General features: G+C 46.8%; 1 protein-coding gene across 11 annotated transcripts in view; it reads right to left on the reverse strand.

Annotated features, from left to right (window-relative positions):
* Positions 1-26,154, reverse strand: part of egg (SET domain bifurcated histone lysine methyltransferase eggless) — a 139,147-nt gene that overhangs the window by 20,010 nt on the left and 92,983 nt on the right. For 8 of the 11 annotated variants that reach the window (XM_089567191.1, XM_089567185.1, XM_089567190.1 and 5 more), the window contains 6 exons: positions 13,244-13,536; positions 10,671-10,743; positions 7,904-7,965; positions 5,611-5,681; positions 5,327-5,442; positions 4,076-5,158 (listed from right to left, as the gene is read on the reverse strand). In XM_089567191.1, coding sequence (XP_089423317.1) covers positions 4,076-5,158; positions 5,327-5,442; positions 5,611-5,681; positions 7,904-7,965; positions 10,671-10,743; positions 13,244-13,536 — 1,698 coding nt within the window. The other 3 variants (XM_089567192.1, XM_089567193.1, XM_089567184.1) reach the window with 3 other exon arrangements.

Genomic DNA, 26,154 nt, shown 5'->3' on the forward strand with positions numbered 1-26,154 from the left:
GCTCTCAATGCAAAGAACAAAGAACGCTGCATGTTTGTTGATGTTTGGTGCCTTGTGTGAAGGCACACTGATTTACTATAAAGTGGAAACCTGAGCTGGTTCAGTCTGGAAGCGTTGTAAGTCATATTGAGAGCGACAGTACATATTCAAGACCAATTTTTCAGACTCTGTTGAGCTTAACAGTAAAATTTTTGTACTACATAGGCGGCAATCAGGCATTGATGCTCAATAAAGCTGGTTCTTTACCGCTGAGGAATGCGGCATTCTGGATTTGATGAGCAGATGGATTAGCCTGAATAGGCATGGCAGCTCCTGTGCCACACAGTTGCGACTCGAAGCAACGACACATATTACTTTCTTTATTGAGGCCCGTGCACTGTGGTCCCATGTAACAATGACAGTGCAAAAAGCATGACCAATGAAGGTGAGTGAATGATCGGTGCTGATAACGTGACATGCCTATCGCGGCTCGGATGACACCAGAGTGGGGAAGTGGGGTGGAGTGCTACATCAAAGTCTCTCGCTTTCAGCATGTTCCATCTGGTTTGGTATGGTTTATTGGGGTTTAACGTCCCAACGCAACTGAGGCTATGAGAGATGCCGTAGTGAAAGGCTCCGGAAATTTCGACCACCTGGGGTTCTTTAACGTGCACTGACATCGCACAGCACACGGGCCTCTAGAATTTCGCCTTCAAGAAATTCAGCCGCCGCGGCCGGGATCGAACCCGCGTCTTTCGGGTCAGCAGCCGAGCGCCGTAACCACTGAGCCACCGCGGCGGGGTGCATGTTCCATCTCCCAGTCCCCCGCATCCACCATTGCTGCGGAAACGGGCTCGGCCCTTGCCTTGCACGACACGCATCCACAGAAACTGTACTGGGTATGTACGTGCAGAGTGGCGGCAAGGGGCATACATAGTGTTATGATAGCACAGCACTGCTCATCCGTTCATGGCATGGTTTCCGGCATGACTGGCGGTAAAAGCAAATGGTATCAGCAATGTGCCGTGTGCACAGGACATGTGGTATCCGGACATCAAAGCACGATTGTGGCTCAAATACGAGCTAACATTATCACCCGAAGGCAGAACATGACGGAGGGGCAAAATTTCCAAATTTTCAAGATTTTGTCTCAGCAAAGTGACTTTTTGATGCCCACGAGTTTTTCAGCATTCCATTACTCGGACAATTTTCCAGGTCTCACCAAGAATAATAAAGTGGTTGGCGACCGTACCATTAAAATAGGACAAAAGCAGTGCAGAAAATGCTGCTCAAATATGAGATTAAAAAGAAAGCATTGCTTTGCACTCCAATAAAGACTCGAATTGGTCCAATTCAAAACTCTTAATACTATAAGAGTCATACTGGGATCATACTGATTTTATTTGAGTTTCTACAGGGCCCGTAGAAATATTATAGAACCAGTAGGCCAACAGCTATTGGTCATATATAGGAAGTGTAAAGGCATGTTGGGCAATTCACCGAAAGCCGCTGGTTGTATGGGCCTGATGCAAATATACCTATTGGAGATATTTTCCCAATACTATATCGTATTACTATCATATTGGTCATGCATGTGTATGCACACACTTTTAAAACGCCATAGCAAAAGGATCAAACACTTTTTTTTTTACTTACACTGCATGTTCTTTTGCATCAAGTTCAAAATATAAACTTTGCAATTTTTTTATCAGTGGGCAAATGTGTAGATCAATACACTTACCATGGGCTCAACCCTTTGAAAAAAAAATGTAGCATGCAAACTACATTTTTTACACCGTGTTTCCAGGCAGTGCAAAGAGAACACAGGTGTTTGCATCGACCAGTAAAACAGAGGCGAGAAATCCTATTGATCAAAAAGATAGATCACTTTTATCACACGCAGAGATCAGATGTATGCATGAGGACTGTTTTTTGTGCCTGCTGTCTGCTCGCACAACAGACAATGTGTGTTCTGGCCAATCGGCTAAAACGGACTTTTTAAGAAGTTTATAACAATAATGATAATAAAGGTAGTTTACACTTCATGACATATTTCTTTGCATATGTGTTGGAAAGAATTCAGCCAATGCGGCTTTTCACCACTATTGCCTGATCGGCTTGAGCCCCCACATGCCAAATGTTGCCGCTCCGAAGCGTAGACATTGCCAGTGGCTATCATGTTAACATGCGTTTGTGAATGCGGTAAGCTGTTATTGCGCTAATTTGCTCTCAGAACGAATCAAAGTCGTCGTCAGTATGAATGATTTTAAGGTCACTACATCCAAAACATCTAGATTAACCTGAAAGGTCAAGCTGGTATGACAATTTCTGGCAAGACAAAAAGTGGCTTCTGGATAGAAGGCACAGGTCCTGCGACTGCTCGGTAAGTGAAAAATTTCTTTCCCTTGCATCTGGTCCTCCAGTGCTGCTTCAGATAAATGTACCATGATGATGATGATATCACATGCATTCTAATATTACTCTAAAGTGCAGTGGAACTGTGACAGCTCATCTGAGGCACAGAAGAACAGTGGAGCAAGCGGGCTTGATGCTGCCAGTGCTGTCCGGCAGCAACAACGGCAGCAGCTCAAAATTAAGTGAAGACTCTCCACCTGAAGTGGAGGTTTCTGTTAGCCTGGAGTACGATATAGGCCACATTATCTTGTTAGTTTTAAGCAACCATTAGGTTCTTCTGAAGCCCGTAAAAACTTATCTTTCTTTTGCTATTGCTGCTGTCTCCCAATCGTCACCACATGCCGCTATTCACAGTATGTAACCGTGATGTGATTCCTTGAAAAGCTGGCAAGCTAAGGCAGATATGTGTAAATAAAAAGGAAAAAAAAAAGGGGGGGGGGGGGGTCTCAAAGAACCTGCAATCCATACCTCTCACGACTCTGTTTATCCCTGATTCGAGCTGCTGCCCTCTGCTGAGGAAGGAATAAGTTAGTGAGGCTCCTTCATGGAGGAGTTATTAAAAGAAAATCAACGCAGTGCATGAGGTGCAGTGCACGGTTCTGATCTCTGAAAACAAATGCTGTAGGTGTTATACTGATCTAACAACTTCATCATTGTAGCACTCTATGAATTCAAAATGCTGGGAGCTGTAGGCTTGATCTAATGCATTTTTGCATGTTTGAAGAGCATTCAGAACTTCTTGTACATTTTTTTCTTGTGTGCTCTACAGTTGTTGCTGCGCAATATGAGGGCAACTCATGTGAGGGTGACTGTGTCGGTGTTTTGTGCTGTCTGTCACTGCTTCGAACTGCACTCTCATTTAGTGCCAGATATTTTATCCTGTAATGGCTTATCATAGATGATTCTGGGAGCAAAATGAAAGCGCCTTTATGTTATAAGCACCTTTAAAATGTATAGTGATGTCTAAAATGCTATTAACAGGCCATTGCAGACTTCCCAGCAGCTGCATTTGGCTGCTCAGTTGCACGTACTCTCAATATGGCAAGGACAGTTCCCAAAACTCAAGATTATGTGCCTTACAACTGTACTGACATGTCAAGGTGTGCTGAAGCTGCCTGCTTTATGCCTGCCGCAAAAACGCGCATATAACACGGACCTGCATATACTAAAAGGTGTAATTTGGGGATAAAAAAAAGTATTCATCCGCATATAACGCAAGTAAGGAAAGGCACTCAGCTCGAAAAGACGTTCCGGAAGTTGGGGAAGCCAAACACCCTCCAATTATTTGTTTACGCCAATGCACCGGATATAACACATGTAGCGTGACTGGCAGGTACAGGGGCACCGCGAGAATGCGCAGACCGGTTCCAGACCGACCTACGCCACCGCTAGATAGTGCCTCCTCTAGCCGGAAGCATGGCGGTGATCACGCTTGATAATAACAAACCCAGAACTAACTGCGGATTTTGGCCAAAAATTGTTTCGATCCGCATATAATACACGGGTTTTTATGGTATATTGGCAGCAATAACCCGGTAGACTATTGGTTTTGCGATTGGAAATTTTTGCAAGGGTTGTCACACTACACTAATTATAAACGTCCAAACACACACCAGACCATTGTGGCCTTGCAATGCTTTCAGTACACAATGGCACCGAGACTATGCTCAGAAAAGCTTACCTCTCCCAGCCATAGAAACTTGGAATAGCCAGAGGATTTTTCCCCCTGTAGGCATCAGGATCGTCACCAGCCACACAGCTTGGAGAGCACTCATGTGGCGTGTAAACAACCCGGTTGTATGTGCTGGGGTCCTTCGCATCTACTCGTAACAATTCTCGGGTGCCAGCTTGAGACATAAGAACCCCAAGTGCATTTCTCTTCAGCCCATCTCCTTCTCCAAGCTTGCGGTCCTGAGTGGTCGATTTTCGTGCAACATTGCGCGCCAATGCCGCCTTCTTCGGAGACTCAGCGTTTTCATCCTTTGGTGCATCATCTTCCAGTGTTCGTGTGTACTGGACAAATGGCTTGTGTTGCTTGGACCCAACGGGCATCAAATTGTGTCGGCGCACACGACCTCCTGTGGTTGCTTGGTTCTTCTCAGACTGGTGGAGAGCTGCATATAGTGGAGAGAACCTGGTCGAACCACGGTAAATCCACTCAGTGCGTTTGTCCACCTCAAACGACATCTTCACCAAGCTGGAGTCCACCGTGACCACCCGCGCCATCCACCATTCACCCTTCCACTCAGTCTTGACTGTCTGGCCCTTACGTAACCGAAGCATCGGCCGCTCCGGGTACTTTTCAAGGTAACCATGCACAAAGTCTTGGACCTCTTCATACATGTCTTCCCACACATTCTTGGAGGCTGCACACATCACATACACTTTGTCAATGTCCACGTACTGTGCGTAGCCATCATCAAAGAAGACAAGGTACCGATAGCGATTCAGAGGTTTCGGCGGCTCAGCAATGATCCCAGCGTACAAAGACTGTCGGTTTGCCTCGTCCGAGTAAGTGGCGACTACTCTCGTTCCAACAGGAAGAACGACATTAGGACGGTCAGCATAGGCCAGTTCCCGCTTAGGATACCACTTCAATGGCCGACTACTTGTGTTTGCCTTTCGTGCTTCCAACTTCACTCGGTACAGTGGCCCAGATTCAGACTCCTCGGAAGGCTCCCGAATCTGGATGATTCGGGCCTTGTAGAAGACTCCCAAGGGAAAGTTGCGCGTCGCCAGGACCTTTGTTGAGATTTCGAGCTCCCTGGAAAGTACAGAAGGGAGAGACCCATTAAAAAGTCTACAGGTACTTGTTCGTCCTGTTTCAGCGCACCTTCATTCACCTTATCCGTAAGATTTACAAAAATGGAACAGAAATTTACTTAATGTAGCAAATAAAGCTCAAAGTAGAAGCAAAAGATCTCAGACATACTTGCGAACAATTGGGCCCTCTGGAGGAAGGTTGTGAGGCAGAGGTGGGTAGTTGCCAACCTGAATAATATCATCAGAGACACCAGGCGCTTTCACGGCAGTGCTGGCATTCCTGGGCTAAAAGGTGAAAAATCCCAACACAAGCCCTTTAGTGAAACTGAATAGTAAAGGCTTACGTGCAAATCAAACAAGGCCACTCACACATGCTACATACTGTTAGTGCTTTCAATGGCAGCCAAGCAGCAATGAGATGCAGGGGCCCCTAAGTACACGCACTCCACTCACCGTATGAGTTGTCAAGGATGGAGCTGGCCTTCTGGGCGAAGTGGGATCTGGCATTTTGAAGTTGCGGTCAGCTGTGAATTGTAATGAATAATGTTTGCAAATTATGTCATGGTTATTTACAACAAGCCCTTCAATATAAAACAATTCATACTCTCCTGGACGCAAGAAATGAAACAGGCTATTCCAGTGAGCAAGACTCTAGGTAATAAAAGGACTATCCAGTGGTTTTAGAGCAGAAAAGCCCGCCATTCATTGAGTTATATGTCCCGATACCAAAAGGTCAGCACGCCATAAAAGCACTGCTTTCATCCACAGAAAAAAAAAAAAAAGTAAAAGTCGGCAATCTTTCACTTTTTATAAAGAGCCTACATACTCCCTAGCCTTGGACACCACGGAGATGTATAATATCTTGACATTTTCATGTTTCCCCGCACAGATTGGTCTCCTAAACCTGCTGCATCACTGCAGTTTCTCTCTTCTCAATGATCTGATGCACAAGTGGCTCAAAAACAGGCTTGAGAGAAGCCAACAGCCAGAGCCACCAAGGGACACAGGGGATTTTTTTTAATTTATTTATTTCGTCGTTGAATTTAGAATATTACTCAATATGTTATCGCTTAAATCTAATTGATTAGAAAAGCAGAAGAAAAAACAACCACATGCCGCCGGTGGGATCCGAACCCACGACCTCCGAATTACGCGTCCGGTGCTCTACCGCTGAGCTACGGCGACGGCTGTCAAATCTTCTGCTTTCGGGGGTACTTATGTTTACAAATAACCTAACCTTGAGAGTGTTCATCAGCGCCACCCACGTTCTTAAGCAGCGGACGTAGCACGTCCTGAGGTACCGCTGATATGACGTAGAACGTCATCGAACGGCGAGGCTGGAAGCTGTGTGAGAACCCTCTTATGCTTCCTATGGCGTCAAGGCTTGTTAGGTGGATTAGGCAGCTTGAGAGAAAGGCGATCAAGGAGCAGGCTCCCGACAAAAGAACAACGAACAACAGAACACCCCCGCGAGCCACCTTGCCTTTCAGCTTCAGTTCCAGAGAGAGGGCAGGAACAACTATCATTTACTGCCAAGAATACCTGGTGAAATGACACAGCACTGTGACAAAGAGCCATCTCCCACCCTTTCCTGCATAGCCACAGGAAGTTGTACCTGAGTACAGCTATTCCTCCTTGTGATTGTGCTATTGTTGCAAAACAGGTTGTGGTGGTTGCTTTTCTGTTTTCGAACGGTTAGCATGATGAACAGGCTATGTACAGGAGGCGGTCACGTAATCCCCATGGGGTGACACCCTGCTCCTCGGTCTCACTTTGTTGCACGGACACTCAATTGTCGTGACAACTACATTTAGGCAACGAACCTGCTCCTTAACAGGTAGCGCTGTAAAAAACCTGGATGTGTCCTGGCTATGATGCTAAATTACTGCGACATGCAATAGCCCCTAGCCTCTATGCACTGAGGGCTGTCTAGCCAAACAAATGTCACTTGGTGGGCAGTTTATGTCAAAACTAGCCTTGACATGAAGAGGAGGGATCATCACATGCAATTGCTGAGGACCTGGTTGCCAGTGAAAGTTAACTCTTATTAATGGTCATGTAAGTATCCAAAGCACTGAGCACCACTTTGGTCCCCTTTCAGTTCAAATTACAAAGAGGTAATAGCGTAAGATTAAAGAATGCTGTAGAAACAAATTGCATTCCTGAAACTGATGAAACAAAGCAAGCAGCACAAGTTTGGTACAAGAAATGCATTTCTTGCTTATGCAGGAGTTTCAAGTCGGCATAATGACATCTTCAGATTAGCCATCACGGTGGCTCAGTGGTTATGGTGCTTGACTGCTGACCCGAGTGACACGGGTTCGATCCCGGCCATGGCGATTGCTTTTCGGCATTTCGATGGAGGCGAAATGCTGGATGCTTGTGTACTGTGCGATGTCAATGCATGTTAAGGAACACTAGGTGGTCGAAATTATCCGAAGCACTCAATGACAGTGTCCCTCATAGGCTGTATCAATTTGGGGACGTTAAACTCCACAAAATCATAAAAAACCATACTCGTGATCAAAATTATACACGAAAGGTGGACACAGTGTTATGCTAGCTGCTCTGCCCGACTAATGCAGCCAGTGTTCTAAGTCAAATATGTAACCTGCTCCGCCCATACCAAAGGCATGGTTTGCCAAACACTATACATACACCTTTTAGCCAATTCACTCTGTTTCCCTCGGGTCAACCAAGTTGTTTAATTATGCGCCACCTTAAACCAACAGCATTTTGGCCTTACCTTTGACAAAGACATCGAAAAAGTGAATTTCTGGAAGGTTGAGGGCAGAAGTCTTTTCCTGGCTGCAAAACAAAAAAAATTTCCAAATTTGTGTTGAGTACAGCAATACTCTGCAACTTCTCTTAGATTTATTTACCTTCCCATGCCTGAACTGTAGCTTTGCAGTCTCCCGTTACCAGCCTTATCATGCCGACAACATGCAGTAATACAGGGTTGCATTACTGGCAGACTTTGCTCAAGCCTTGAATAGCATTATTTTCAAACTTTAAATCTGCCCCTCCCATATAAAAGCCATTAAATGTAATGCCTATGATCACTTTCACAAACCGCTACAAAGTGAAACCATCTCCTGATTTTTGCTACCCTCAGACTCAGTATTTCCTTGCAGCACTACCAAAGCTGCATTGAGTGTATAGGCGGTGTTCGGATGCTGCGAAATATAGTGCCAATATAAAATGGACACGTGGCCATTTGGGATAGGGTGCTTTAAAGGTCAACTGCTCCACTTTGAGAATTCTGCCCTACTAAAGGATTCAAACCTCTTTAGGCTGAGGGTAAAGCATGCCATATGTTTTAGCGCCAACATTTAAAATAGTGACGTAACCAATACTAATTAAATTTTAGGCGGCTCCTCACAGCACCAAAGGAGTGCAGAGAAGTTTGATGTAACATCACAGAAAGTAAGATTTCAAATTTCCGGTGCCGTCAACCACACTCTGCCGTGCCTTGTTGGATGCTGCCAAACAACACTCGGCGGCCTTTGCCTTCGGTGCCGTTGGTTTTTTTCCTTGAAGGCAAGCATTTATGAGTCGGAAATATACCAGCTTCGTTGAAGACACCACAATGCAAACCCCACTAGGCGCTGTGCACTGCGAAGAAGCTTGAAGGCCGTCATGATTTTAATTGGTTTTAATCAGCAAATTTTAATTATGTCGCTATTTCACATGCTAGCCGAAAAAGACTTCGCATTCTTTAAGTGCAAGTTTCATACATTCGGCCCCATTAAGATCATCAATTTCTAAAACCTGTGCAGTTGCCCTTTAAAGTGCGCATGCGCCAAGCACTATTTCAAACGAAGCCTGTATGCTTGCACTACATGTGCTATCTCCAGAGTTTCCCTTGCATAACTCTTGTGCAAGCTAAGGTAGCTTTTCCAACATGACAGCGCACTTCAAAGCAAGGCCACTCGCTCTGGAACGAATTTGTCATTGATACTAGATTTTCCGGTATGTTCACCAGCCATAAATGGTGCATATGGCTTTTGTTTTGTCTCATCTCTCCCACAGAAAAATTCACGACTGGTAAATTTGCCTCATTTTTTATTTCAAGGGATGATTCCGCCGCTCCTATGCCTAAGAAGAAGGTCGGTTTGTGGAGTCAACAAAAATGATTTCCATCTAAAAACAAGATGGTACCACCAGGGTGAAGTTATTGCTGCATCTCCGGTTGCATATGTGGAAAACAGTACAACGCCCCACGAAATGCTTACGTTAAGCATACACATAAGTGCAAACGTGCATAGGCTTGCATTTAGCGTTAAGTGTGCACATGCTATTCTGAAACTGTCTAATGTTTCTCCAGAGCTTGGCATGTAAACAGCAACTATTTACACTCTTTTCAAATCATATCTGTATACACACGAGCAGACCACTAGCAGGCCGCATGTTTTTGTATCTCAAATGATGTGTCAGGCGTTAATATATGTGGATCACCCCATGATAATCACCTACAACCATCAAATAACTTATAATTGAATTATTTCTTGACGCTGTTTCGGTTCCTTCAACCAAATGATGGCTGTGACATGTAGTTCGTCTTGAGGTCATATGAGGTACAAAAAAACGGCAATATAGCTGCTGAAACATCATTTGGTGTCATATTCAAGCTATTGATTCGGGCTGATTTGAGTCTTGTAGTGAATTAAAACTATGTACCAGCGCTTACATCCCAGTTTTTTCATGCTTCACATGACCTAAAAGCCAAATAAATACACACTGCAGCCACCATCCGGTTGATGAAACAGGAATAGCATGAAAGAAGAAATTCAGTTATAATTTAGCAGCCACAGGCTAGTACCACACAATGAATGTATTCCATGTGTGCATGTATCCATGCATGCATGGTTTCAAATGATGTCTAAACACATCATTTGAAAGAATAAAACATGCGACTAAAATTAGGTGTCTGTATTTAGTCCTTTAACACGGTCTCTTGATTGGCTGACCACATCGCTAGCTTCCACAGTACTGCAAGAACTTATGAGATGGCATATAGGCCTGGTATTATGCCCACGCATGACAAAAGACTGTCGTGTGCAAGGCACACAAATATCTTACACAAACCCCTGCACACAAGTGAACATGGCTACAGCTAGTAACTCCTGAAAACACCATACAACAAAGCAAATGTTCCACTAGTTCTTCAACCTTTTCCCAGCAAGCTTTCTACACTCACAAACAAGAAACAACAAAAAACCAGAACAATACAGGGTCTACCAACGTAGACCTTGAATTCATGCCTTGAAATGAAGCCTGCTTTCATCAAATGTACCTGTATGAACTGTGCATTTTTGAGCAAGGCAATTTTAAGAGAAATGGCAATGAGGAATAGCTCAGAAAAAAGTAATGATAAAGAATGCCATTCAATATGTTTGTGAAGTGCTAAGCTGATGACAAAAAATGGTAAAGGCATTAAGCACCTAAATGTCATTTCGAGTGGCTATGTTGTGTCACAGTAATGAGGGCCTCATAAAAGAAAGTAATCATACCTTTTCTTTTCTTTCAACTTCTGCAAGTCATGCTCCATTTTGTCAAATGCGATGTCGATTTCAATAAATTCACCTACAATGGGAAGGGGAAAAAATGCACAGGAAAAAAATGCAATAAAAGTATATGGCCACAAATGAAAACTTAGGTTGCATCAAACAGAAAGGGACTTCAGTAAAGGAGACATTCAAGTTTTAACTTCCTCATTATGCATAAAATAGTTAAATTTTTGCAGTTAAATATTACTTGAAAATACCACTGTCTGCTATTCATTCATTCATTTTTACCAGTCAGTCAGTCAGTCGATCAGGCAATCAATAAATCAATCAAACTGATATTGAAAAAGTGAGCCACAGAATGCAGGCCAAAAAGCAGAAAGCCAAAATGTCTCGATGGGACCTATATCCCAAGCAGACCTGCAAGCACGACTAAACACATATATGACTGCAACTATGCATCCATTCTACAATTCACTGCGCATGCGCGAGGAGCGAGTGACGTCAGAGCAGCGCGGAGCCACCGCCGACTCCTCCGCATCGCGGGTGACTCAGAGGTGCCGCTGTGACTGCCGCGCCGTTGCTTCCACAATTCTACTCGAGAAGGCCATTGGTCAAACCACAGCCAATTTTTGTTAACACTCCCCACCGTTGTGGCTCAGTGGTTATGGCGTTCGGGAGCTCAGCATAATGATGGGGAACCAAATCCCGGCCACGGCGGCCGCCTTTCGATAGAGGCAAAACGCCAAAGTCACCCATGTGCCCAGGGAGCCTGTGGGCGTCGAAATTTCTTGCCAAATAAAGGTACGCCACCACCACCACCACCATGTGCTGTGCTGTGTCAGTACATAAAAATCCCCGGGAAGGCGAAATTAATCTGAAAGTTTACCGCAAGGGAGCGTTTTCTTCCTTTTTTCACTCCCTCCTTCCTCCCTTGCCTCACTGGGAACGGTTCAGGTTTATGGTTTATGGGGTTTAGCGTCCCACTCAGGCTATGAGAAACGCCGTAGTGAAGGGCTCGGGAAATTTCGACCACCTGGAGATCTTTAACGTGCACTGACATCGCACAGCACACTGGCCTCTAGGATTTCGCCTCCATCGAAATTCAACCAGTAAGCCAACACTACCAACAGGTGTGCACCAGGAGAGTGACGGTTACTGAGCCTTTCCTCTCTGCATAACTCCTATTACTATTATAAACCCAAAGGAAGGAACTGTGTAAGGACTTCCCAAGATCACTAAATCACATGACCACAGATGGAACATTTTTGTGAGCACCCCCTCTCTGTACACTTACCCCTCATAGCCCAGGTCGGTCAGGAGAATCATTCTATGCGACCAAAAGGCGAACACGGCAACTGCCAGCCACGGCACACCATGTAGGGCCCCTTCGTTTTCGGGTTTTATTACAGAAATCAGGGGGGTGGGGGGATAGGGGCGATAATTTTTTAGCTCAAATTCGGGTATATATCGGTACCCAAAATTGACACAATGGTGCCAATAATAAGATGTTTGTCAGTACCCACGCCCTGGCATGTAACTTTTGAAACGCACTTTTCAAATTTATTCCTCGATTGAGCCAATTTATAAATAACAAGCGCAAAACTAGGCTTTAAAACCAGCAGTTGACAGAAAACACCTCTCGAGAACAGGTACAACAGACACCTAATTTCATGCGATGCCTTCAGCTGCGTGCACTCAAAAATGTACTTTGTCCAAGAACGCACATTTTCGCGTATAGAAATCGCGTTTCACTCGATATTTTAGACATCTGTTCTGAGTTCGCGAATCGGGGAAAATCGGGTTTCACGTGAAAACGAAGGCCCCTCGCTAGGAACGCCGCTCAGCATGGAGAAAGTTCAGCGCAGCCGTCGCTGCAAAGAAAATATTAGTCTAATCTTACTGGCTTAGCCCATTAAGCAGCAAAATCCGATTTGTCTTAGCGGCCGAGAGGTCTGGAGTGGCAGGCCCTTTCTGACAGGCCCATTTTGGCATACAGCATATGCTAACGTGCACATTCGGCCCTGTTGCGTTTGCAGTCTTCTGTTTGATCACGTTCCCGGAACACTTCACAGATTCCATGGGCCGCTTGCACTGAGCAAATAGTCTAGTTCCCAGTGTTGTCTTAATCGCAGTATAAACACTCCGCTGATTTTGAGGAAAGAAAAGGCACATAACTGGCGACCAGCGTCATTGGACACCTCAATCAAGTTTTGAGGTACGTCGCGGTGGTGTCCACGTAATGCGTTATGCGTTGCACAGCTTCCGTTGAACCCCTCGAATTTCTTCTACTAGATGGTTTTTACAAAGCTATTACCGCTCTCGCTGCAAAAACAACAAATGGCCAGCCGTCTGATGGCCACTCTTAATGCGGCTTGCAGCATTCAGGGACTCCTTTGTCCGTGGTCACGGCGGATTCAGGCCCGGCCATAATCTTACAAACGGTGAGAGAACTGTCACTACATAAGCTAGAGTGGGCAGATAAAAAAGAGAAATATAACACTGCCCAGCCATACACTACAGTAAGCAAATGGGGGAAGAGAGCGGGCGAGGCAGAGAACGGGGCAAAGCAGACTCACGTTCCAGCTTGTCCAAATTGCAGAGGCGGCTGAACTTGCACATCTGCTCCTTGAGCACATCCTCGACGTTGATGGAGCTGAAGACACGGTCAATGGAGCCCAGGATGTCGAAGTCGCACACGAAGTACTGCTCGCCCTCGTCCAGCCGCATACGCTTGGGATCCGAGGGCCCATCGCCGTTGGTATCTTGGCAATCGCCGCCACCACCAGGTTCGCTGCCCAGCGACAACGTCATGGCGCTGCAACTGTTGTCGCTCGCCGATGAATCCTCTGTGGAATCTTGTAGACTCTTCCTGCACCGAAGAGATTTGGGGAAGGAAGGGGCGAATCCCAAGAATGAAAACTAGGAACGACATCGGCAGCTCTACTCAGGCGAACGAAAACAATGCGACAGGGGCGCGGCGAAGGACGGGCTGACCGGGCTGAATTCCCCCTCCCCCACAATACTGCACCCAAACAAAGTTATGGCTTCACAATATATGGCCTCACCCAACCACCTCCGCCAAGAGCTTCAAATATCTGAGTTCCTCTAAGGAGAACCTGCGGCAGCACCGCTGGGATGCAGCGCGCTGATTTTCCATCTGTTCAGCTTATCTACTGACACCATATTCCAGCCGAACGTTTCGGCCCGTTCTCACACTTTTCGATACATCCGGTCTGGACGACCCTCGAACGACAGAGGCACCGCAGCTGTTGAAAAAAAAAAAAAAAACGCTCGAGCCCACTCCCGGCTTAGATCTGCCGAGTCATGCAGCGACGTTGTGAACAGATCAACGTCAGATAAGCACTTGCGTTGAGAGTTGCCGGCGGCGCCCGGGAGGACAAAACGCGCAGTGTCACTGCTCCGTCCCCGCTACAGCGGTTGCGACGCACTGCCGTGAGCAAAATTAGGAGAACCCTGCCAAACTAGTGTTCCTGATATCCCATATACAGGAATATTATGCTAAACTGCATGCGAGCGCCGCCTGACGAAGTACACCTGGTGCCGAGACTGGCGCGCTACTCAACGCGTACGCTGGGCCGGTCTTGCGGGAGATAGTACTACCGGGTACAGAGGCGTCCAGGACGTGCAGGCGCTCGAAAAAATCGAATCACTGGCGGCAACATATTTTTCTTTTCATCGCCATGCCCATTCCTGCTAGAAGGAATGAATGAATGAAAAACTTTATTGTACTGCAAGGGTTCTTTCTCGCAGCGTAGGCGGAGCTGTGGTCATCCGAGAATGTCCCCGGGACCGGTGTTACAATCATTCGGCTCGATACGCGAAGCGACGCTCGGGTAGCCTGCAACAGCGAGCTGCTGGTAATCCAATAAGAAATGTAGCTTGACGGCGCCTGACCGAAGTGGCGGCATAGGGTCTCAGAGGCCGCGAAGCGCCGAAGCTTATCTACTCATCGCGCGCGCCGCTTCTCACACTGAGCAAGGGAGGCAGAGCGGGCGCTTCCAGACAGCACCCCTTAAAAATGGATGCGCCAATGGGTGAGGTGCGTTTCCGCACTGAACGCAAAGAGTCATGGGAAAATCGTCTGCTAGCTACTTCCGGTTCCAAATTGCTCAACTGATTGCATGTTTCGCCCTATTCACCGCGTAAGTTGACATCGTTTATGCGATAAATAACTCTTGGTACTAGTCACTGATTGCACTGAAGCATCGAAAGAGAAGCCCGTACTACGTATCTGCATGACCTGAGCGCTGAAATGGACAATCTAAAGAGGTAAGCGTATTTTTTCATGGCTGATACATGCCGGCCGCCGTATAGTCCATGTCTGTTGTGCATATGCGCTGAAGATGATTTCGTGTGCGTTTCGACATGTTTAGCGCATAAGTCAATATACAGCCGCTTTTTGCCGCACTTTGATAAACTGCAATCTGTGCAGTTGATTAGACGATGCTCGTATTTTCCTGACAGCGTTTAGAGCCGTCAGTGTGCTTTCATCTGGGTATTCTACAAGGCAGAGACACAGTCGCACAATAACCGCCTTTAGCACCCATAATAACTGTTTTAAGTATTCCTTCTTTCCCCGAACAGTAACTGAATGGAATCTTCTAACCAATGATCAAATTTCAAAATCATCACTATCGGCATTTGTTTTAGGTATTGTTTAGAAACGTGTTGTCTTTAACTGTTTATACGCTCCATGGATCTAATTTGTATTATACGCTTTGTCTGTGTTATTGTTTTCATTATGTATTCATTGTATCCCACCCTGCTAAAATCCCCAGAGGGGATTGCAGTATTGATAATATATATATATATATATATATATATATATATATATATATATATATATATATATATATATATATATATATATATATATATATATATATATATATATATATATATATATATGCCACTGCGCGCAGCGCGCGTCTCAGCACATCGCATGGTGCAGTAATAAATCGCCTTGTCGCCTTTTTGTTATTCCAGATGCAGTGCAGGTGGCATTTCATGTGAGAACACACAGGAACACGCCGCAAAGGAGAGTAGAGGCGCTAGATTATATATGTCACGCTGTGTTGTACGGAGCTGCGTGAATAAAATGAAATGGCTTGCCCGCGTGTTCTGGAGCAGAAATATTTTATCGAGTACTTACTGCTTTCAGTGATCCGTTAGAAATACGTTGCATGAAGTCAAGGTCACCACGTTACTTACTTCAATCGCATGTGGGATTAGCCCTGCGCTGCGCAACGTACCATATTAGAGCGAAAAGTGCGTTAGGTGGCAGGCTCCTTTCGTCACCCTAAAATCACAACTGCGGCAGGCTACAAGGCGAATCAACTTGCAGACTGCGCATGAGGCGAAGGTGAATTTCTCTTTCGATGCTTCAGTGCAATCAGTGACTAGTACCAAGAGTTATTTATCGCATAAACAATGTCAACTTACGCGGTGAATAGGGCGAAACATGCAATCAGTTGAACAATTTGGAACCGGAAGTAGCTAGCAGACGATTTTCCCGTGACTCACTGCGTTGACTGCGGAAACGCACCTCTGGGGACCCAGCGATGTATTTGAGCCGGCTGCGGCACGTCCTGGGCACGTCTGTCTTCCGGACCCTAAGTAAAATTACAGGTGCTGTTTATGGCGGTTTAACGTCCCAAAGCGACTCAGGCTATCAGGGACGCCGTAGTGAAGGGCTCCGGAAATTTCGACATTGCCTGTACACACGCCGTCGCCACACAATCCCCCCTTTCCTTACCCTCCTGGAGTGCCTGGTGCAAAAAGCTCGTTCTCAACCTCGGCGACTAAAACGACGTGGCCAAATTAAGTGTTGTCTCTTATCTCTCTGTCCTCGATAGTATTCGGATGCATTTGCCGATGCGAATTGAGAGGGTCAGGGCTCTAGTTCACCTTTCAAAGAAAGATGACGGCACATTTAAGACACCCCATCAGACGCACCGTTAGCGGCATATGACCATCTGCCGACTCAAAGCTTACTACGTCCGAAATGAGACAAAGCAAAATTAGAACTCGGCATTGTTGAGGTCGTATTATTACAGCAGGTTTGATTTTTCTGGCTGCTATTAAACTGATTAACATGCTTGTGCTAAATAATCACTTTCGTCTGGGCGAGTTGGTTCATAACAGCAATTAAAGGAATAAAATTGCGCAAAGGGATTGAAGAAAAATGCAAGAGGCGCTCTGTCCTGTCCTCACGCCTCTTGCGTTTTTCTTCTTCAATCCCTTTGCGCAATTTTATTCCAATTTTATTCCTTTAATGCTTGTGCTGTATGCTGATTACATTTGCTGATCAAAATGTGCATGGATCCCAACCACCCTACGAGCTTGAGATCCAGATGCTTGTACCAATGCGCTTGCGTTCATTTTGACTGTAACTAAATAAATTAAACGAAACTGTAAATCGGCGTTTTCGCCGAAATGCTTGATCGCGCTCGCTAGTTGCGGCCCTATAGCTATCCAAGCCGGAGTCGTTACGCAACGCGAGCTCCAACTTATGAATTCTGAAGCCGCAAATGTTCTCGATCCCTTAGGAACGGAACGTCCAAGCCATCCCCGTTCCGCTCATTGGTGTTTATACAAGAGAGATTTAGCATGGCGCGATGCGCTTCCCCGGGGGGCCAATACCCCCCCCCCCCCCCCCCCTCTTCCTTGTGCTCATAAAGTGAAGTGGAATCGCCCACTGCCCCCGAGAGCGGCTGTGACCGCAATCGGCTGGAACATTGCAACCATTCAGTGACATTCAGTTTAGTATTCCAAGCCACTTGCATCCGCAGTCACCAGGTTCTTTTCGTGCGCGAGCGCAGAAGTGTTTTTCAGACTTACCCAGTGTTAAAACCCAACATATTGAGAAACACCCCAGAGGATACACGAAAAAAAAATTCCGCCTTTAACTCACTTTGTACGAGACTCATGACATTAGAATGCATTGGTCTAGACCTTTCGAAAGGTATATGCGCACATACACTAATTTCTTGCCTTGTGAAAGTAAGGTTGATTCCTTAGCGTGGTGCCATTTCCAAATTCTTCTGCGGGAATTTCATCGAAAACAAAAGCAAAAAAGTTTTAGAGCAGCCGGACAGCCGTAGTGCAAATACGGTAACGCGTTGCTACCGTTGCCAGGCTTGCCTAGCCACATTTGCCGTACGGCAGCAGTTTCCGTAGTTACCGTGTTTACCACACGGTGGGGCTAGAACTCTACTGACGATGATCCCAACGTTTATTTGGACACGACCTCAAATATCGCATCTCTGTTCCAGCAGCCAATCCCAGCAACGGTGACCTCTGGTATCCGGTGGTGTAACCAACGACGACCTGACCAATCTGGTAACGTTGGACCTGACAACTAGACTGCAGTGCTGCCAGACAGTGCGCACTGTTTTCCGCGAAATGCGTCATCACTTCAAGTAACTGAAACGATGACCGCAAGATTAGCAAGTGCTGTCAACAGCAAGTCCAGAAAAGGACCGCCTTCACATTTTCGCTGCGCCACCGCTGCTACAGAAGACTGATGTAGCTGAAGCTTTTATCGAATTCTCCACATGCACTGCGGACAAGCGCAGATGTCAAATCGACAATTTATTTTACTACCGATGTCCAAGTTGAGTTCTCGGGCTTTTCCCAGAAGCATAGAAGCGCGGGGACAGTGACAGGCAGCCGCATTCCTTTTTTTTTTCTGTGGCTGTCTTTGTAGCCACGACTGATCGGAGGGTGGTGGTTGCAAGGTCGTGAGAAAACAGAAGGAAAGCCGCCTAGGTCGCTGAGCTCCCCCACGCCCCGCACTTGACGCCAGTAAGCCAGAGTTGGGGTCCCCTTCCTTTCCCTAATTTCGAAAGGATTGAGAGGCCCATATTCCGCGAACCAAGGGTAGAGTGTACTAGAATACTAGTACACTCTACCAAGGGCAACGATCGGGAGAGGGTGTGAGTCGGAGAAATGCGGGCGTCGTGCGCGCAACCCCTCCGGCTTTTTGCATGTTTTTGTACTCACAGCGGGACTGCTGTTGACTGGTCAACCGACTCGTCGGCAAATTTCTGAAAAAGTTTATTCAAGCAGGAGTTTTGGACGGAAACGCGACTCCTTTCCCTAATTTCGAAAGGATTGCGAGGCCCATATTCCGCGAACCAAGGGCAACGATCGGGAGAGGGTGTAAATGCGGGCGTTGTGCGCGCAACCCCTCCGGCTTTTTTCATGTTTTTGTACTCACAGCGGGACTGCTGTTGACTGGTCAAACGACTCGTCGGCAAATTTCTGAAAAAGTTTATTTAAGCAGGAGTTTTGGACGGAAACGCGACTCCTTTCCCTAATTTCGAAAGGATTGCGAGGCCCATATTCCGCGAAACAAGGGCAACGATCGGGAGAGGGTGTAAATGCGGGCGTTGTGCGCGCAACCCCTCCGGCTTTTTGCATGTTTTTGTACTCACAGCGGGACTGCTGTTGACTGGTCAACCGACTCGTCGGCAAATTTCTGAAAAAGTTTATTTAAGCAGGAGTTTTGGACGGAAACGCGACTCCTTTCCCTAATTTCGAAAGGATTGTGAGGCCCATATTCCGCTAACCAAGGGCAACGATCGGGAGAGGGTGTGAGTCGGAGAAATGCGGGTGTTGTGCGCGCAACCCCTCCGGCTTTTTGCATGTTTTTGTACTCACAGCGGGACTGCTGTTGACTGGTCAACCGACTCGTCGGCAAATTTCTGAAAAAGTTTATTGAAGCAGGAGTTTTGGACGGAAACGCGACTCTTTAAGTCCCGTTTTTTTTTTCCAAATCGGTCTTTAAACCCTAGCAAACTGGACCTAGAATGACTTGCAGTTTCAGCTAATATCCGAAGGAACGGGCTAAACCGGTCCGACGTCTTGGTACCAAATGTTAGTGACCGGATGGCTAGTGCTATCTGACAAAATGCGTTCCATATATCGCGCTACAGGTAGCCCGCGCGATAAAGCGGCTCAAAACAACTACAGCAGAATCCAGATAAGCTTATCAACGGATATGCCTCCACGTGAACGGGAGCCCAGAGTTTGCAATGTCACCCACGCTTACATTCAGGGCAGGCGTCAAGGAACAACGCACTCTCGAAATTTATGAAAGATCCGCTCCAGACAACAAGATGAACACAGATCAAGCAACCGGATCAGTTAGGACAGTACCTTTGGAGACAGATGCAGAAGGAAAACAAAAAGTGAACTGTGATAAGCATGATAGGTGGTTTATGGCGGTTTAACGCCCCAAAGCGACTCGGGCTATGACAGACGCCGTAGTGAAGGGCTCCGAAAATTTCGACCACCTGGGGTTCTTTAAAGTGCACTGAAATCGCACAGTACACGGGCCTATAGAATTTCGCCTCCATCGAAATTCGGCAGCAGCGGCCGGGATCGAACCCGCGTCTTTCGGGTCAGCAGCCCAGCGCCATAACCACTGAGCCACCGCGGCGGCTCTACAGGCATGATAGAGTATAATGCCTCTAACACCAATTAATTATCCGAATTCAGTTTGCTCCTCAACGTCACTTAATTGTTCAGCTCGCATCGGACACCAAACCACAAACTTTGAACACTTTGATACTTCCTGTAAAGAGACAGCAATGCCGCCATGTTAAGGGGAGCTTAGGCTAACAGCAAGCATGAAAAAATATAACCTCCTGTCATAAAAGTAGTGTCCGTTTCTGTGCTTTTGTGCGTTCACCTTCTGCTGCGCTACAGTATTCTTCAGCAAAGCACCGATTTCTCTCTAAAACCATTGGATTCTAGTCAAATTAAGAGCATTAACAAACTTGTCTTGAAAATGAAGCTCTTGCCAAAAACCGCGGTCAAACGGGCACAGACACGGCAGAACCAGTGTTGATTGGGGAACTGGGGGCCACATCAATGCATGCAGCAGCAACGAGCGCTTACCGGGCTTCCCCCAACGCTCAGTATTCTTTCCGCCCATAAACTCCCCGCAACGCAAAGAGCGAACGGAGCAGAGGGGGCACTGAGCGATGCATGAAGATCCACTGAACTAGCAGCGGGGAATTCAACTTGAATGAGCCGGCTAGCGAGATCACCAGTGGTGCGCGGAACCCAGCGAAACAAACTTCCGAGTCATTAGTGCCGGTAGCTGAACAATAATCAATCTATCACAGACTCTACACACTGCCCCAAAATCGACGCAAAAACTTCGGTCCGAGACGCCGTAGCACTCCGGTCTAACGAACCTTTCAAACTTCCGCTTGACTTCCCCGCAACCTTCGAGTGCGGCATTCCGGAGTGTCTCGAGCTCCTTTGCTCTACGAGTCTCCCGCCTCCGCTGCCTTGTTTTCTCTCTCGCAATTCGAAGGCGCTCCTCTTCTTCGGGGGTTTGACCTTCAGACTGTGCCTTGAGCTTCTTCAATCTGCGTGTCTCTCGCATTCGCAGTTTAGCCTTCTCATTTCTACTAAGGTGCTTCCACTGCTCGTTCCGAGGTGGCCGCTCGACTGCCAAAGATTGCCGCTTACGCTCTCTTAAACGTCGCTGCCGCAATCTGTCTTTCAACCTCTTAATTTCGAACTTGGACGCAGTCAGCGTCGTCGAACTGACGCCCTCGGCATTAGAGACCGAGTCCGAGGCCAGAGACTCGCTACATATCGTCGCGGCACTGGATGGAGGCCCCATGCCTTTGTCGAGCTGTAGTCTACACGAAGCGCAGCGGCGCAGCCGGTTCCGTCAGCGCAGTTCGTCTCACCGTCCGAAGATGGCGCTACCAGCGTCGTCCCGAGCCGTGTGTCGTCACCAGCAGCAGAGGAGGGTGGCCGATCGCCCTGCACGCATGGCAGAGTGGCTGCGCGCTTTTTCCTTTTCCACGGAGCAGGTCACGAAAGAGGAGAGAAGGCCTCCTTCTCGACGACACAGGGCGCCGTTGCACGCACAAGGCAGGCGAACACGCCAGATATAACCCCGAACAAGCGAGAGTAAACTTGTGTAACTTGTGTGCGCCTGTCACAACAGCTGCTCGCCAATGGCAGCCGCCATGCCTGCACCGAGCGGGAATGAGCCATGTGCACCGCCGGCGTCCTCCTCTCTCGCAAGGAAGGACTACTTTCTGACGCGCAGGCGTTCGGCGTGAGGCGGCGCGGCAGCTGGAAACGCTAATGCGCACGCAGCGGCGCTGGTGGTAGCAGCAGCGGGCTACTGCTACATGAAAATTTTCCAGTCACTCTTATATGAGCCAGCCAATACGGCCATTGCTCGGTTATCCAATTCTAGCTAGGCGTGAGCCGCACACTACGTAGGCTCATAACAGGGCACTCACCACCATGACGAAATTCAATACAGGGTAACGGAGGTAAAGCTAATTATGCTAGACTAACGCCCAATAATTCTACGACCAACATTGCGGGAATGAAGGGTTAAGAAAAGTTACGATGCGTTCAATCAAATGCGTTCTCATTCAATATACAATCCTAAAGCACGATAACGCGACCGAGAAAAACGTAGCGGAGCCGCGGCAATAGATCGGTGGTTAGCGCGTTCGGATGCTGAGTCCCGAGACGTGGGTTCAATCCCAGCTGCATTTAGATAAAGGCGAAATTCAAGGGGCCCATGTACTGCGCTATGTCAGTGCACGTTAAAGGACCCCAGGTGGTCGGAATTCATCCGGAGCCCTCCGCCATGGCACCCCGCATAGCCTATTTGTCGCATTGGGACGTTATGCCCAAGCTCAAGCTTGAAGTGCCGGAAGGCACTAAAATTTTACGCTTAGGCTTGTGCGCTTCTCGCCACACGGAACGACGACTTTGGAATAGCTTGTTTTGACGTCCTTCATTATGCGTCACATGATTATGTTTTAAACCTTTAAATAAAACATGTGACCACCAAAATACAATCTCCAGGAATAGAGCACGGGATCAGGGATTCTATTTGTATTAAATTTTTCTCACACGAATCAAACCTGTCCGGATCGCAGCTTGGAGCAACCGCGACCAACCTTAAACTGCGTGCGCACCAAGGTCGCCAGGAAAGGCGAGGCTACACAGAAAGCCAGGACCAATTCATCGATACTATCAGCGAAGTGGGTGAGACCACTTAGTACCGCCCGGCTGTTATGCACTGCACAGCCGTGCGAAACATGCAGTCACATGATCGGGACACATAGCCGTAAAGCTTCATACGCAACACCACCATACTAAGACAGTTTTAGCGTAGCCGGCTTGCCGTGACCACACAGTGGCAGGTGGCAGTTAATTTAATGATTGGTCGCGAAAGGCTGTTCGGGCAGAGCAACCTGGGTCGCATAAGCCCCACCAGTGGCAGCACCTGCCTTCTCACGGCAATGGGGCATCTCTTAACCACTGCACCAGGAGTGGTACGAGGACTCCCGGGGATCTATGAATAAAAAGTCCAGAACGACCGATTCCGCATATATGGGCATTAACCCATTAAAGGTATCGTGTCATAACCTTTAAGGCGGAGCGTAAGTGTCCTCTCCAATTTTTTTTTCCACGATGTCCAGAGTCGTGACCTCGAACGACCGCCCAGACTGCGCTCCACATTCAGTGCATGTTTGCTGCCAAAGCCTGGTTCACCGTCTTCATTGCTGGTGCATGCGAACGTCGTCCAATCAGGCTCTGATCCGCAAAATATTCCACTTCACTAGAGATGTGTTTTATGACTGCACAGAACCTGTCTCTTTCCACGTTCAAGCGAAGCGCTGACATGCTCACCTGCATCGGACGTTGGACTTGAATAACTCAGCATTTCTCGCTTCATACATGGTCATGTATGCGATTGTCCCGAGGTGGTAGCCTGCCAGGCTCCTGCCCTGCAATCCTTCTTAGGCTTTGTTTGGCAGGCCTGAATTTGTATTTTGTCCATTGCATGAATAAAATTATATTATCTGCCATGAGCTCGGCTGAAGAGCGGCACCTGCCCATCGTGAGGTCACGAGATGAATGTTGCCTCCATCTCATAGAAAGCCACAGTTATCAAACCACCCTCGAACAAGGGCCGTATACCAGGTGTACCAGCTAAATGTAACCAAGCTTTTAAAAAACATGGCGTGTCCTAGCCGTCTGAAACCAAATGAGGGTTGTTTAGAATCGCGTGACCTAGTCTGCAGTATTTTTTTCGTTCTTCAAGGTGGACTAATTAGTTAAGCTTAATTAACTAACTTTTTAATTATTGACTTGAGGAACAAAGTGTCAATGGAAAAGTTGTAGATCGCTTTGAGAAACAGCTTACTGAGACATTTGCAGCAAAGTAATATTTACGTAAAGTAGTTTTTTTACCGGCCTTTAACCATAACCCGCACAATAAGAAAAAGCTTCCACATGACATTTGTGCCACTTCAACGTCCCAAGACGCGCCTTAAGGAATAAAATCCATTTTTTCTGAAGTCCTCTCCTCGATGAGACTTTGGGTGCACATTGGGGCAGAGAAGTGAGCGAGCAGCTGGTCACGTGACAACTTTCTTTTAAGGCCAATAAATGAAGCTACGTAAATCGTAACTTGACGGAAACAGCACTACTAGCGGTTTTTCGAGGTGATCTGAAGCTTTTTTGCATTGACACTTTCTTCCTGAAGTTAATAATTAAAACGTTAGCTAATTAATCTTAATTAATTAACTTTGAAGAGCGAAAAAATACTCAAGACTAGGCCACGCGACTATGAACAACCCTGAGTTGGTTTCACTGGACTAGGGCACTTCGCCTTTTTTAAAAGTTTGGTTACATTTAGCTGGGACACTCGGTATATTCCTTGCCTGCAGTAAAATGAAACACCCTAAATGTTGTTTAAAACAGAAAAAAAAAACCGAGTCCTCATCTGTCGGCGTCTTTTGTGCTGTTTTAAGAAGCAGAATAACCAGCTAGCCCGCACCTCTACACTCGTAACCCTAAATGTCTTTATTTTTCAAAAGCAATTCAATGAAAACTCAGTTTGCGCGCGCCAAGAACACCGAACTAGGATCCATCGAGACCACTTGGAGCTTCAGAAAAGTGCAGAAATTACAGCTGCGACAACATGCCCGCGCACGCCCTGCATCGTGTAGAAGGTACACGCGCTTTTTTTTTTTTTTTTTGCCTGCGCTCCTACAGTCCGATACAACTCAAGGACGCAGCGGCGAATACACCTCAAAGGAAGCCCTCCAGCCAATGGCAGCGACCAACCATCACGACGTCGCCGTAAATGCTATTTCATGGAGGCAGCTGCCAGTCACCTGCGATTTAACGCCAGTGACAGGTGCTCCTTGAAGGAGCATTCACCCCTGCATTCTTTGATTGCATCCGACTGTTGCGTGAAATAAGAATGTGTTCGTCGCTGTATACAGTGAGATGCTTTTTTTTTTTTCGGAGTTTCTAAAGTTTTGCACATGTACACAAAATGAGGTTTGCAGTTACCACGTCTCCGCATCATTCACGAAGAGGTTTGCTAGGTTTCGTGAATATGACATTATGTGCATGACCAATACGATGACGGCATAAAATCACTTCAACAAATCGTTGCTGCTGCGTACAAGACATCCACTTGTCCAAGGCCGTCTTTACAATTAGGAACGTGTTGTAGACTTCTACGTCACATTTAGTCTGCCACTTGTTTCTGAGTTTTGTACTTTATTGACTTTACCTTTAAAACATTTTGGCATCACTCGAAACAGTGAGCATGGTGTGATCTTCGTTTCCGAAAGCGCTTGAAATCAGCACTCCAAGCTCTTGCACACCAAACCTCCGTTTCTCTATATCATACATCCTGTGAAGAAGAGCAGCACACCAAAGTACCGGTAGACGAAGGTGCCTCTAGCCCTGCCTGTGTGATGAACTTTATCGGTCGGACATCTCGGTCGATAGTGTTAATACGTTGGACGGCTAGCAAATTTCCTGTTATCTCTGACGAAACACGTCCCCATACTACGGAGCCCCTGGTTTAAGCGTTACATCTTGCACTACATGAAGACAACACAATCTAGATAAGCTTATCGACGAAACTACTTCCACGTGGACCGATGCGCACCATTGCTAAAACGCCCACTCCTACACTCACCAAAAACAGCGAACGCCTGTACCACACAGCCGGACGGTTAAAGGCCAGGAAATCGAACTAATTAAGTCGTTTTCGGCAATATATGACAACAAATGAAGCACGACGTCCAAAAAAAATAATAAGACCAGGGATCATGACAGGCATGTAATATCGTATATGCCGCCAAAAGCAAGTACCGTCTTCCAGTTTGTCTCACGTCACCAAAACCTTTGAGCCCACATCGCACAAAAACCACAACCTAACAGCCTCGACAAAACTTCACACTTTACGAGACTGCTCAGCCCGCCCTATTCCTAGCTGTTAACCAAAGTCAACAAACAGTCAAACAGGCCCTATAATCACACCCCGTTGAGCGGAATAAAGGTTAGTAACCGTCATTTTAAAAAGGTAGCCTCTATTTCAACCACGAGCGAACTTCTGCTTACAATCGCTGAATTAACTTACACCGGAAAGACAAAA

This window comes from Amblyomma mixtum, chromosome 1 (genome assembly GCF_055824585.1).
Source record: "Amblyomma mixtum isolate Tamu chromosome 1, ASM5582458v1, whole genome shotgun sequence".
In the NCBI taxonomy this organism is placed as follows: domain Eukaryota; kingdom Metazoa; phylum Arthropoda; class Arachnida; order Ixodida; family Ixodidae; genus Amblyomma; species Amblyomma mixtum.